At 50.7% G+C, this 13,379-nt stretch overlaps 1 protein-coding gene across 2 annotated transcripts in view; it reads right to left on the bottom strand.

Moving 5' to 3' along the window:
• The window catches only part of LOC144151416 (protein 5NUC-like), a 43,885-nt gene that overhangs the window by 17,054 nt on the left and 13,452 nt on the right, over nucleotides 1–13,379 (bottom strand). For both annotated transcript variants that reach the window (XM_077682460.1, XM_077682461.1), the window contains exons 4-7: nucleotides 11,836–12,098; nucleotides 11,222–11,348; nucleotides 9,740–10,021; nucleotides 2,454–2,624 (exon numbers count right to left, since the gene is read on the bottom strand). In XM_077682460.1, coding sequence (XP_077538586.1) covers nucleotides 2,454–2,624; nucleotides 9,740–10,021; nucleotides 11,222–11,348; nucleotides 11,836–12,098 — 843 coding nt within the window. The remainder of the gene's footprint in view (nucleotides 1–2,453; nucleotides 2,625–9,739; nucleotides 10,022–11,221; nucleotides 11,349–11,835; nucleotides 12,099–13,379) is intronic.

Raw genomic sequence — 13,379 nt, 5'->3', positions numbered from 1 at the left:
GTGAAGGAGCTGCGAAGGTCGACGGTCACCCAACTCCTCTGCAGAAAGCAGCCCCTGGAAACGCTGCCGTTCCGAAGGGCTCGTGCGGCTCAAGATGGCAGCCTTCAACGTGTCGTAAGGGTTCGTGGTAGGCGGGTTGGCAAGGATGTCACGAACCTCAACCGCGATCTCAATAGGCAGTGATTGTTGTAGATGGTTGAAGCGGGTCTCTTGCGACGTGATGTGACTCACTCGGAAGCTTGCCTCGGCCTGAAGGAACCACACGTCGGGGTGCTTAGCGCTGAAGGGGGGCAAATGGCAAGCGACGGCGGAGATGCCAGGTGAAGAGGCAGCGGAGGACACAGAAGGACCGCTGGCGTCGCGGGGAGGGTCCATTCTGAGTGCGTGGCTCCGCTGCAACGTCCGGGTCACCAATGTCGCGACGGCGACAGAGAGATGAGAAGACACACGTCTGCACGCTACAGCGCCGTGGACCCAAACTGAGGTCCCCGCTTTATTCCACGCTCGTGCCCAGCGCGCACCGCAAGCGCGTGGTTAGCACTCGCCACTCGTGGCTCAGCCCCAGCGTCATCGTTCCTGGAGCGTGCCCGTTTGCGGCCGCAGACGACGCAAGCTGCTGGGGCGCCGCCACAGAGTTAACCGGCGCCATGCTATTAAGGGGGAGCGCGTAGGATTCTTTTCCTTCTAGCGTAGCGTCACGGGCGACGTACCGCGGCCAAATACTCTGCGATAAACCTACCAACTGGACGCAAGTGTGGTGTGCAACGACATGTTCCTACTCCATATGCATTTTTCCTCATCTTTTTCCGCTACATTTTCATCGCAGTACTCCTGCTGAACTTCCTAGTGCTGCTTCTAACCGCCTGTTTGAACTGTTGTACATGAGTGCATTTTTGACCGCCTCTACCGCCTATGAGTTGTTCGCTCGCGCTTGACCTGCGCACCTTGGCGGCGGCAATTCATTTCGTTGTAGCGGCCCGAACCGCACCACGGTGGCAGCGGAGTGTGTCCATAGCTAAGGAATCAACAAAGCCAGACGACTGGGTGTCCTCGGCACGAGCACAGGCGGAGGGCAGCGTTCGATGACGAGGCCTGCAGAATCGGACAGCCTCCGGGGAATCCCAGACCTAGCGTCCTCGAAGTACTCGCCGCGTCAGGTAGGCCTGCTGGTGGGTTGCCTCCCAGGTTTTGGCACCAGAATATCGCTCATGCCATGCAAGAAGGCAGCCCGACAGCCGGTCGCACGTTCGCCGGGCTGATCACGAACGACCGCCCGAGCACGAAGGCCGAGCTGGCCCGTGCCATGGTGGCCATGTGAGCCGCCTTTTAAGTGCAGAGCACTTTAGGGGCTCGCCTTTTCGTCGTATCTCACTCGCTGGACCCAGATTGAGCCACACGGCGTTCCGTCGTCGCGGCGTAACCCAGAGGCTTGGATAGCGAAGTGGTTTTTATAGCCATAAGCGTTCGAAACTCGTGAACCACTGGCGCTTGTCATAATCTCCCCGTTGTTTAGTGCAAAGAAACTTGTAGGGACATTTGAGGTAAAAAAATATACGTGAATAATTGGAAGCCCCCGCGCTCGTTTAGTTGAGAACGCCCGTTGGGTTGGTTTTTACGTTAGTGAGCGAAAAAAAGTGGCAGTGCAACGCTGGAACGTGCGGAAGTAAAAGCGAGCACAAAAGGAACAGAACTCCCGGTGGCGCAGTTTCAGGCAGAAAGGGCGCGTGCACTGCGAAGGCGGGAAATTTCAATTGCATTGGGTGTAGCAGTGAACGGATAACGGCTCTACAGCGCATTATGGCGAATCACTGCTCTGCACTTCCGACAGCCTTCACATTGTGTGGGACGACTTTAATTTTTTATTATAATCATGAACACCAGGCACTTGCGTGACTAGTTGAATTCCTCATGCCCTACCGTCATGGCGGATAGGCCGCTACCTCGTGCCTGTCTATTTTCCGCCATGTGGTGAGCAAGCCGAAACGCCAGGCGTGTCCATTTTCCTTAGGGTCCTCTGGACGGCGTTAACCGTCCATGCGAATGTTTATACAATCACACCTAACAACAAAATAAATTTGTTTGCATACCGTTAGCCCTGACGCCGACGGATTGAGAAAATAAATGTGAATGAGCTCTCCCCTGTGTTAAGTATTCTGTGTCACCTCGGCCTGGCCTGTTGCACGTTCTCACGGTGGAAGGCCTTATGGCTTTCAGCTTTCGCACGAAGAAAATCGGGCGAACCGGGCAGCAACCCCGTTACATGTGGTCGCGTTATCGCTGCTCCAAGTGTGAACACCGCGCTACCACGCGACTTGCGCAAGTCGATACATATCTGAAATGTGGTCTTGCTATGTTCCCGAAGCACTTACAATCGCTGCGGTCGTCTTGTGAGTTTACTACACATCTCCCGCGCGACCATGTCCCCAATTATGGTCGAGACACTTTAGACAAACCTGACACTTGGAGGAAGTCCGTCACCGGGTTCTTGGTGATGATGTCGTATTCCCGAATGGAGTGCTCGAGCAGGCGTTTCAGGATTCTCCCCTGCATCGTGACCTTGAAGGCGTGGTTGACGTCGTCGTGGTACTGCAACACTTCGATGATGTGCTGCATCAGCACTCGACCTGTTGATAAACATCCAGTAATGGCCGCATTCATTTATAAAACCTTTGTCACTAGTCGTATCTACAAGCTGCACTCTGCCAAAGGTAAAAGCTTCGTGCTCCGCACAGTAATTTAGCACACAAGTTAGCAAAATGCGAACGAGGACGTATCAACCTTTTCAAAAACCATTACCAAGACAAGGGCTTTATACTTAGCGTTGAAACAGTACCTTAAACGACCTTGGCGTCCACACAAAGAGTAGCGATCAATAACTGAGATGTAACCCTATGAAGGCCAGAAGTGAGCCAAAGCATGTTAACCGGGTATATGAGGTTAATTATAAGGATCAAAGTTAAATAAACCTTTAATTGATTATTGTTGTCAATGATTAGTAAAGTGGATTACGTTTGATTCAGGTGAATTAGAATGAATGAACATGTGTAAAGACTGACTGAGAAGAATAAAGATTCATTACTGATTGGTAGTGATGGCTAAAAGGTCAGAATATGGTTGATTAACTGAGAGTACGGTAGATTAGGATGACATCAAATGAATTACGACAAATAAGTTAGAGTTACGTCGATCACGGTGGCAGAAGAGTAGATTAAGGTGGATTAAGATTAACTGAAGTGGGGTTAGGCGGGCCTATATGTGGACGTCGATTGAAGAAATGTATGGTAAAATAGTGAGGCGGTAAATACCGCGGCTCGTGTGCGGGCGACCGGACTTGTATATAGAAACCAACCCCGCCCCCCTACCCCCTACCGGGAGCACGGGCGCACGCGAAGCTGGTCCAACCCTGCGAAATCGTAAACCATCCCTTGTAAAATCCCTGTCAAACCAAATGTCCAGCCCCTCCTTGCCGAACCCCTTCAGCGGCGCGCCGTTGTCGCTTCGCCTGGCTTAGTAGAAGCTCGCCGAGCACGCGCACGTCCGCGGGCCCGCTCCCGTTATCGTGCTTTCAGCGCAGCCTCCTCTCCGACTGACAAGCGCGGCCTACCCATGCCGCAGCTGGCCCTGAACTGGCGGAGAACGGGGCGCGGAACGAACTGATCTCCTTTTACCTTCTCGGGAGGGAGGGAGCACCTGTCATTGGCTGGGAGTATGGCGTCATCCGGAGCGCCAATTTTGGGCTGGGGTGTAGTTTTGCGGCCACCAACTGCGGTCGAGGTGGGGCTTCCAACCACCAGCTTCAGGTAACGAGGGAGTTTTGTAAGCGACGCCAACAGAAACAACGACGACTATGCAAGTAAGCCAATACAACCTGCGTTCGGGAAGGTACCCATTACAGTACCACAGCAGGTATGGGAATTGCCCCGTTTACGATCTACTTTAATAAGTATCGCCCAATGATGAACTTAAGCGCATGTAAGGAGACTTAAGTGCCCGAAGAATTTTTTTCTAACCCTGAATTGCGTGGTTTCGGCGTTGTACGGGAGCGTACTTCTTTTCTAAGCCTGTGGTACTCATCGGAAACCAGGCAACTATAGAAAGCTCCTCAGCCCGTGCTTTTAACAGTTTTTAAGTTTATTGCGGTCAGGTACCTCGTAATCTCTACGCGCGTGCAACAGATCCGCTGAGGGTGAACTCTCCTGTGGAAAACGAGGGCTTTGGTTCTCCCGCGAAGATTTTAGCGCTCGGGATAAAGCTGCAAAGAACCAAAGAACGTATATCTGCTAAGGGGAAGCACTGTCGACTTCTCTTTTTCACTCTTGAATTCTTCAGCGTTGATGTTGTGGTCTCTTTGTCTCACAATATGCACCACCCTAGCATTGCACAAGCCATGCACTCATGCACACTGCGAGAAACCACGCGGGTTCGAGCTAGTTGAGCACGCTACCGATACTGAAACGCTGTCGCGCCAACTTAACACCGCCTCTGTTGGGCAGGTGGAGAAGGGGCGACAAAGCGTAGGGAAAACAGGAGCAGCCTAAGGCGCGCCGGCAGCCGGGAGGGCTGGTGGGCTTTCGCAGGCGCAAGAGAGTTGCACCCGGCTGGTAAAGAAAGCGTCACATACCTTCGGCCAACGCCTTCGGCGTCCTGGAAGCGTCCCCCCGAACGGACCCCCGCGCAGGGCGCGCGTTCACGTCCCGGCGAGAGCGGGGTTCGGGAATCGTTCAAACGGGCCGATGAGGTGAGGTTAGCTTCACTTCCAGGCCGGAGCGTCCGCCGGGTGGCAGTGTTTTATCGCCGCAACGGTCGCTGCAGCCTTCACCTCAGGCAGGAGTTTGAGAAGACGGCTAGGCTCTACACAGTGGCGCCGAGACGAGCCGGCATTTCGGGGAGAGAGGGGAAAAGCGCCGCGCAACGGCACAAACCTAGTGATCGCGCAATGGCTCGGGCGCCAGGATCCCCACAATGTTAATCGGTTGCAGCAATAACAACCGTGATGCAATAAGGAGTTCGATAAGTATCCAAGCTGTCGTTGCTTGCTAAATTTAAGACTGCGCGGCCGGGCGATGAATGCACGAACCATGCCCTTATCCCCGCTAGTATATGGGCTACAAGAGCTCCACAACGAAGATGAGTTTCAGCCCTAACACAGTGCTCTTGGAAATGTGCGTTCAATCTCCTCCTCATGCGTACACCTAGACGAAATGCCACCCAAAACGTTGCAGTGAATCGTTAAGCATATTTCAATGCGTCAAGAACACAAAAACGTTTTTTTAGATGCAGAGCATCTGATTCACTCGCCTGGTACCTCCGGCGTCGTCGTCGGCGGCGTTGTCCGCCCCTCCCCCATTCTCCTCGCCGCGCTAGCTGCGCACTCCGCCGCACACCCCCTCTCCTCTCCGATAGCGAACACTCTCTCGCGAAGGGCATTTGGTTGGATTCGATTGAATTGGCTTGGATTGGATTGGGTTGGATTGGATTGGCTTGGCTTGGCTTGGCTTGGATTTGATTGGATTGGATTTGGATTGAATTGGATTAAAATGGATTGCGTTGGATTGTGTTGTGTCATAGCCGCGGCACGTTGCGTAATAGCCGCGGCAGACGCGCTGGGGCCGGCGCATGTGCAGTACTCTCTTATTTCGCGGTTTCCTCTCCTTCGGGCGCGCTGCGCATATAACTGGTGTGCCGTTCTCCGGCGAAGCAACATCCACGCTTGGCTCAAACACCTAGAGTCCACGCCGCTTTACAAGTACGCCAACGTCGTCATCGACTGGGACCGGCTTACGCAGTCCCCTCAACGTTATGCGCGCTATAAAACGCGGTCCCTTCGCCGCTCCGCATATGCGTCGCATCTACACAGGGGTTCCCGCGAGCGGAGGTGGGAGTTTTTTTTCTCGGCTTGGTATTGTAGAGAAGGGATGCTACAAAGCGGTGTTGACGCATTGTGTTATTCACTTTTCGTGCCGCTGCGGCCTGCCTACACGGAATCTAAAGGTAAACTGAAATAGCAAAGGAGAGCGCACGAAGACACAGCCCCGATGAAAATTGAACTGCAGGTCCTGTCATGTCACCCACCCTGTCGTCTTCTGCGCTGTATTTATGCGTTTTTCTTCATCGTAGCAGTATATAAGCCGGGGCTTCCCCTTCTGACGCTTCTGTTGTAGGGGTTTCCTTTCTCCTACGCCTCGGCTCGAGGCCGCCACTTTACCTCTGCTGCAGTAGGTTCTCACGGCGGTGTAGGCTCGAGCGGAGTGCTCACCTTTTGGTGTGTGCGCCCGCGTCAGTTGTGGTTGTAGGTCGAGTGATTTTTGATCGCACATTCAGCGGGTGCGATCTTGGTGCCCGCCTTGTGGGCGACTTTTGCGGACGCCAGCTGCGAAACCGCTTTCGCGTTCAAAGCCCTTGTTATGTTCCAGCCATATCTGCTTCGTACGTCACGATAAAAATGCGAGAGATACTACTAGGGTGGAAAGCAATTTGTCGTATTACTGAGTGCGTCAAACCTTGTTTCACGGTGGAGTTTGTGTAAGCCTCGCCTGTTTTTGCAGAAAAGCCGTATACCCCTACCCCTCCAGGGTTCCGTCTCCGTGAGCAAAACCGCCAAGGTGTCCAGTCCTAAGACGCCGAGCGCATGCGCCAGATAAGGCATAGAGCATACAGCTCAGAATTCGTTTAAGGAAACCACAAAACCCGCATCGAAACCGCATTGTGCATCCCACGGCGCCTGTAAACAATCGGACTCCCCACCATGTGTTCATGGTAAAGATTATGTTTGCAGAGTAGCTTTAAAGGCTAGGCAGGACTAGTGTCACTAAATAGAGCAGTTCTTGCCAAAGATTCCGAGCATACGTATGCGTCAGGCCAGGCAGGACCGAGCATTTGCCACATCTTTCAACACACTTCTACCACAGAAGTGCTTTCACAAGCGTTATGCTTGATTCGCCTTCGCTACGACGTCAGTGTTCCGCAGCCGCAGAGCTGGAAGTTGACCGACTAAAACGCATAAACACGCTGTAAACAAATGTCACGTAATGCGAACTGACGAAGATCACCGCGACGGCACCGAACAATACAGAATAAAAAAGTGCCGACACTCTGTACCCTCATACAGCGACACCAGCCCGGCGCAAGCGCTAGGCCCGCCGAGACGACGGGAAACATTTCAGACCCTCCTCCATCTCCATTTGTCGCTGTTTCCAACGGCTTTGCTGGACATCCACTTCCGCGTGGCGGGATGGTGACCATTTTTTTTTATTTTTTCTTCTTTAAGCGGGGGTTACTTTGGTACCATTATTCTTGAAGGCGACGACGGTCACATTTCGAGTTCCACGGGGCGCGAAGGTTTCACTTTAAAAACGCGAAAAATTAGGCGATATTTCCCGCTGAAATGAGACCTCTGCAATGAGTTGCGCCATATTAAAAAGCTATTCATCAAGTCAGAGCGCAGGTGTATCTTTGAACGTGAACGTTTTCGTATTTCTCTTCCCACATTGAAACAGTGGCTGTAAACGAACCCTTGTCCTTGAGAGCAGGAGTACAACATCTTATGCGTCAGAGTCACCGCCGCGGGTGTTAATAAAGTGCGGCAGGCGCCAGCATTGGATATGGTGAACAATAGGTGATACCAGAGTAAAAAGCATTGACGGACTCTGGTGATACTGTGTCGCGTTCGAAATACGCAGTACATTATTAGAGTGAGTAATAGAACTACAACATTGCGCCTTCTCGGAATGGGAGCGGCTTTCTTGTTGTTACCAGTAGGTCTAAAAGCTGATAGACATCGTATACTTTGAATAGGCTGCTTTCTCCAATTACATGCCGTGAATCAACCGCGGTTTGTTAATGACGTACTTTTGTTTTGTAGCCAGCGCCCAGTTGTGCACGGTTATGTTATTTTTTTGAATGCTTAGTGTTTCAGTCATCATGACGCCCTCAGATATACTGTATGTTTAACAGTGAAAAACTTTAAATGCCGGGTCACTCGAACGGCTCTTCTTACTGATCGACAATATTCTGTATGTGATTCAATGTTTCTACAATTAAATTCGTGCATAGATAAATGCATGCAGCCCAAGCCCCAATACGTCGGTATCATTCATTCATTACTGTGCGTGTCTTGGTTTAACCGGTTCTCTGTTTCTGTATGTCTATTGCAGCAACAAAAAATGTAGCACCAAACTCTCTCAGTAAGCAGAAGTTTGTGTCATTGCTTACTTAAAAACGGCATTGTTAAATTTGCCCTAACGTTCTGGGGCCACGATGAAGTTTGGCAGTAGGAGCAGGTACTACTGGGAAGCCGAGCATTAATGAAGTGCGCGTGATCATTCGATGGTGCGAGTACAAATGAATGACGAACTTTCTCCATTTCCCTTCACCGTTATTTTTCCGGTCCATTAGCTACTGTCTCCTTCACAGTCCACCAGACATAGGTATAGGTATCAACATTGCTTAAATACTGATATTAGACACCAACGCTTGGACAAGACGGAAGAAGTGAAAGACAGGGCCAGCGCCTAGTCTGTCACTCGTTCTGTCCCGCCCAAGCGCTGTCGTCTAATACCTGCAGGTACCAACAAGCCGACATAAGTAGGATTTTTCAGACATTACATAAAGCGGCCACACAGACAAAATACAAGTCGCTTTATTCCAAAGATTTCGTGCTTTGTGTTCCTCCAGCGCTTCTCCGGAAGCGAACGATGATTTATTCACTGACAAATTATTCACTTTAAGTTAAAATTTCCATTTTCCCGCCAAATCGTTTGTTTTTGTGACGTCTGCAAGGATGTCATATGTGCTGGGAAGCCTTGTTTATCGTTCATCAAACTAAATGGCACTACTGTACCGCAAGGGACCGTTTTCTGCCTTTGTTCGGGCCTTTATTTGTACCTGGCTTGTTATTGCTCTGGTAGAAAATAATTGATTCGGAAACATGGTGTTCGTTCGACAAAAAAGGTCACGTAAGACACCATCGCTCACGCCAATCAGCCATTGTCGTCGGAAACAACCCCAAAGTGCCGCAGTGCTGTGCAGCTAAAACAGCATATATATAGTGCACGCAGTACCAACAGCAGTAGGCATTGGTATTTCTATATTTACGTCTACTTTTGTAAATTCCACTGTTTACGCCACCATAATTACTGCTGTAAACAGAATGTTCCCTAAATGTAAGCGCGGTGGCTCAGTGGTTAGGGTGTTGCGCTGCTGAGCACGAGGGCACGGGTTCGATTCCCGGCCGTGGCGGCCGCTTTTCTATTGGCAGCGAAAAGCAAAAACGGCCGTGTGTACGAGATTTCGGCGCACGTTAAAAATCCCCAGGTGGTCAAAATTAATCCGGAGCCTTTCCCTACGGCGCGCCTCATCACCTGCGATGCGTTGGCGCGTTAAACCCTACAATCAATCAATCATAAATGTAAGTGCAAATAGCTCGTTCGGCAAGCTTATAAGCATGCTAATTTGCGTTTGCTTTTGCCGGCCTCAGCCAATCGCTGAGCTGTCACATATGACATCATAGGCTCCGTTGCGAGAAATGAGCTAGTGGGTCGCATGGTCATTCCCTTTTTTCCTAGTTATGTAGGTTATCTGAGAGAAGTTTACGTCAAAAGTGGGGTCAGTATTATTCGAACGAGGCAATCCTTCGAATGAACCAAACTAGTGTTTTGTCTGCATGGCCCCTCTAAACCAGTCTCAAAGCGCATGCAGAAGGAAAGAACGGGGTGCTATGATTAAGAAGGCCGAGACCCACCGTTGGTGAGGCGCTCGTCGACGGAGGAGTGTATGTCTCGGGCGGGCACGATTGCGCCGTTGACGGGGCCCCAGAGTCGGTCGTCGGCAGAGGCGAGCCCCGCGTACCACTTGAACAGGGCGTCCGCCAGAAGGTTGCCCATGGGGCACTCTTCGAGACGGCACCTCTGGCGGCTCCCTTCCAGCAGCACTTTGGTCGAGCCGACGGCCCGATTCCGGTCGGCGTCCGCCTGGGCACGTGCCATCTCCAGGCTCTTGGCCAGTCTCGTGTTTTCAGCGCGCTCTGTGGAAATGCAAGAGTTAGGTCCCCGTACCGATTACCTGCAATCTCCGGGGCTTTTGGGTGGACTTGGTCCTTTAAAGCGTTAGGAATCAGGCGACACTGCCTCTTTGAGTTGGTACCCAGTATACAGGGCACTTGTCAGCCGACTGTAGACCTCCTAGCTCACGCGTAGCGCCGGCGCGCAAAGCCAAAGTTAAATGTGTCTGCAAAGTGTGGCAAAAAGTACACCTCTGAATGCAGCCATTTTTGTTGCAATATTGTACTGCCATAAATTGCTAAAACGTCAGACGCAATGTATTATGCAACGCTTTTTTTTGTTCTGTTAAGGAAGATCAGTCATCCCCCCTGCTTGGACCCGAGATGTCTTCGCAAATGTCTTCACCCATGGTACCACTGAAATCGTCGGTATAGTTATGGGACCAAAACTGTTCACTCGCTTTTACCGCAACGCCAAAACTGTCATGGCAGTGCTGTGTCACTAACAAATTATAAGAAAAGAAACAAAACCAGGGGGAAGTATTTAACCATTACCCTTGGCCGACGGGGCGTGCGTTCTGGCAAACTGACTCAGCCATATTAAATCTCGCGCTTTTCAGCCCTCCAGGCAGTTTTTTCTTTTGTTTTGGAGTCATGGCTTGACTAATCGCACGAAGACCAGGGGCGGCGCAGCCACTTTTTTTAACAACAGGGGAGGTCGACCCGCCCCTGATGCCAAGTCGAAAGTGTTCTGAATCTGGATGGTTTCAACCTCCATTATTCAGGTATGCGTAGCCAGAAATATAGCGAGAGTTTTGTTCCAAGGTGAATTTTTGACGCGCGCGATCTTTCTCAGTTCTGACTGCGCAGACCAAAATTCCCTAGGGCCGTCGTTAAGTAGCGCTTCAAGCAGGACGAAAGCAGAGAAGACACACACGACGGCGCTATACAGGGTGTTCCAGCTACCATGCACCAAGATTTAAAAAAAGAGCAATGGCGCTACTCGAACAAAACCTAGTGCATAATGTTTGCAGTACTGTGGAGAAGCGGACAGAAATTTTTTTTTTTTGTTAATGAGACGCAAGGACCAAAAAACTCGCACCGAAAGGCTTGCAAGACACATTTCGCACATAAACACAAAGCAAAAAAGTTTTCGAGAGATGCGCTCCGCGCAAAAGTTGTTTCACAATGTGCAGAAGGCTAAGGCCCGTTCGAGCAGCTCACCCTCTTTGACGGTGCTGTCCATGAGAACGGGAGAACCTTTGTAGCTGACCATGTTTCCCTTGTGGTCGAAGACCACTTCGAGATTACCCATGTACTTGCCGAACCAGAAAGCCGTCACCACCAGGGCCTGTAAATTCGCCGTTTTTCTAAACGCCTTTGGTACATAACACAGTCAGGTGTTCGTAAACAATCCACGCTTAAACAAACACGGTCCCACTACACTTATAATTCATAAAATGCGAACGGTTCTCTTCAGAAATGTGCCATAATGCATTCCTGCCATTATGGGCGTGAAACGCTGATCGTAAGAAAGTTTAAATCGATATTATTGACGCTGTTTCAGGAGTCTGCGAAACCGTTATTCAGGCGCTCTCTTTCGTCAAACGGGCTGGGGCTGGCCGGGACGGAAATGTGTACACAGCACTCAAGCGGCGCAAGTGTGGCAGGTGTGAGCGAACTTTCATAAAACACCGTGTTCATATTCCGTGCAAAACCATATCCTACCAGAAACTTTTCTCGTGGCAACAAGGATTACAATTCGTTAAACCTGGCCCAAGTTTTGGATGAACTCGAGTGAAGCGGGACGCACGTGATGGTGAAGGCAACGTGCTTACCTGCGTTCCGTCCGGTCGCTGTACAACGACGGGGTACGGTCCGTGTATGGGCTCGGCGGCTATGGCGAGCGGACTCCCGCTGTACATGTAGTAGTGCGAGAAGCCGCCCACCACGACGTCGACAAGGGGCACCTCCGTCGCGATTCTCTTGTCCTCCTCGAGTCCCGAGTGGCCCAGTGCGATGATGATGTTGACGCCTTCACCGTGCAGCCGCTGTGCTTCTCGTCTCACGCACTCCTTGTCGTTCAGGAACTGCGTGTGTCCTGCGGTGACGTCCGGTTGCGAAAAAGGTCAGTGTTGTGCAATTCTGACAATTCCGGTACAATTCTTAGAATCTGTTAGACAACCACGTGTCCTGAATTGAACAGGATATGTCGTCACGTGCGTCAAATCGCTGCTATGCGTGAGGGGTGATTCTTAACTTTGCTTTTCACCCTTTTGCCAACTAGGTCAGACATTGCCATTTCTTTAACAATTTTCAAATGTTCACCATTCCTAAACATAAAAAGGTAACATTGCGACAGTTGTTTTGTTTGTCTTTTCAAAGGTGGCTACATCAGTTTTATGGTCACTCCAGTTCGCTATCTTCGATATGGGTAACCACAGTCGTTCGAACCCAAGGACCGCGTGAGCGCAGCAGATAGTGCTGACCTGCGTTGAGTCTAGGAGCAAAATTAAATTCACCGCATCCTCCATATAATCCGTAAATCTATTTCCCTTCTCACGTTCTGGTGTAAGTGTACAATTCCCATAATTCGCTTTCCGGTCGTGGAAAGAGTAGCGGGTGCACGGATGCTACTTCTCCACTCTCGTTCGCGAACTGATTCATCGTAACGCGCCAACGATTTGTAGAACTTGCGAGCAGACGTGGCAAAGTGCACGTAACACGGCGGCGCCATGATGCAACGCCAGCGCAAAATGGAGATTTGCGGTTAGGCCCCGGACACAACTCCAGGAATGGATAAAGACGAGAAAGAGGCGCTTTCCTTCCTACCTTCCTTTCCTCTCTATTCTTTTTTCGCGATGTGATTGTCGTGTAATGAAATGTCGCGATGATGTATACCAGCTAGCCGGGAGCACCACCTTGGTTTAGTTCATCGCCATATGAGGCACGTGCGGCGTCTCTACCGCGACAATTTCCCACAAAATGGTAAGGTAAGGTGCGCATCTGTTCCAACCTTCTTCTAAGAACACTGCAATATTATACAAACGGGCCCTTTCCGTCTGCTTTCGTTGGATACGAGTACGAGCCATCTTTCCCACCTGGCTCGGAAGGGCACGTTAAAGGAGCCATGAAGACAAAACAAAAGTTTGTTTTATTCGACCGGTTAGGTGTTTCATAGTACCCTAAGCACTTTCCCGGTAGCAAACGAAATTTATCCACTGAGAAATAAGGCAGTTTAAGCCAAATTTTTAAATCTCCCGCTAAATAGTACATTTCGTGACGTGAACAATGGCGTCATACGAGCTGGTACATGAAACAGATACTTAGTATGTCGACTCCATATAGCACCCACGCGCAGGAAAGAAAGAGGAACCGGAAC

Source organism: Haemaphysalis longicornis, unplaced genomic scaffold (genome assembly GCF_048455015.1).
Source record: "Haemaphysalis longicornis isolate Haplotype H1 unplaced genomic scaffold, Haemaphysalis longicornis Haplotype H1 scaffold_9, whole genome shotgun sequence".
Lineage (NCBI taxonomy): Eukaryota > Metazoa > Arthropoda > Arachnida > Ixodida > Ixodidae > Haemaphysalis > Haemaphysalis longicornis.
The sequence above is the reverse complement of the archived record's forward strand: the minus strand, read 5'-3'. Positions and strand labels throughout refer to the sequence as shown.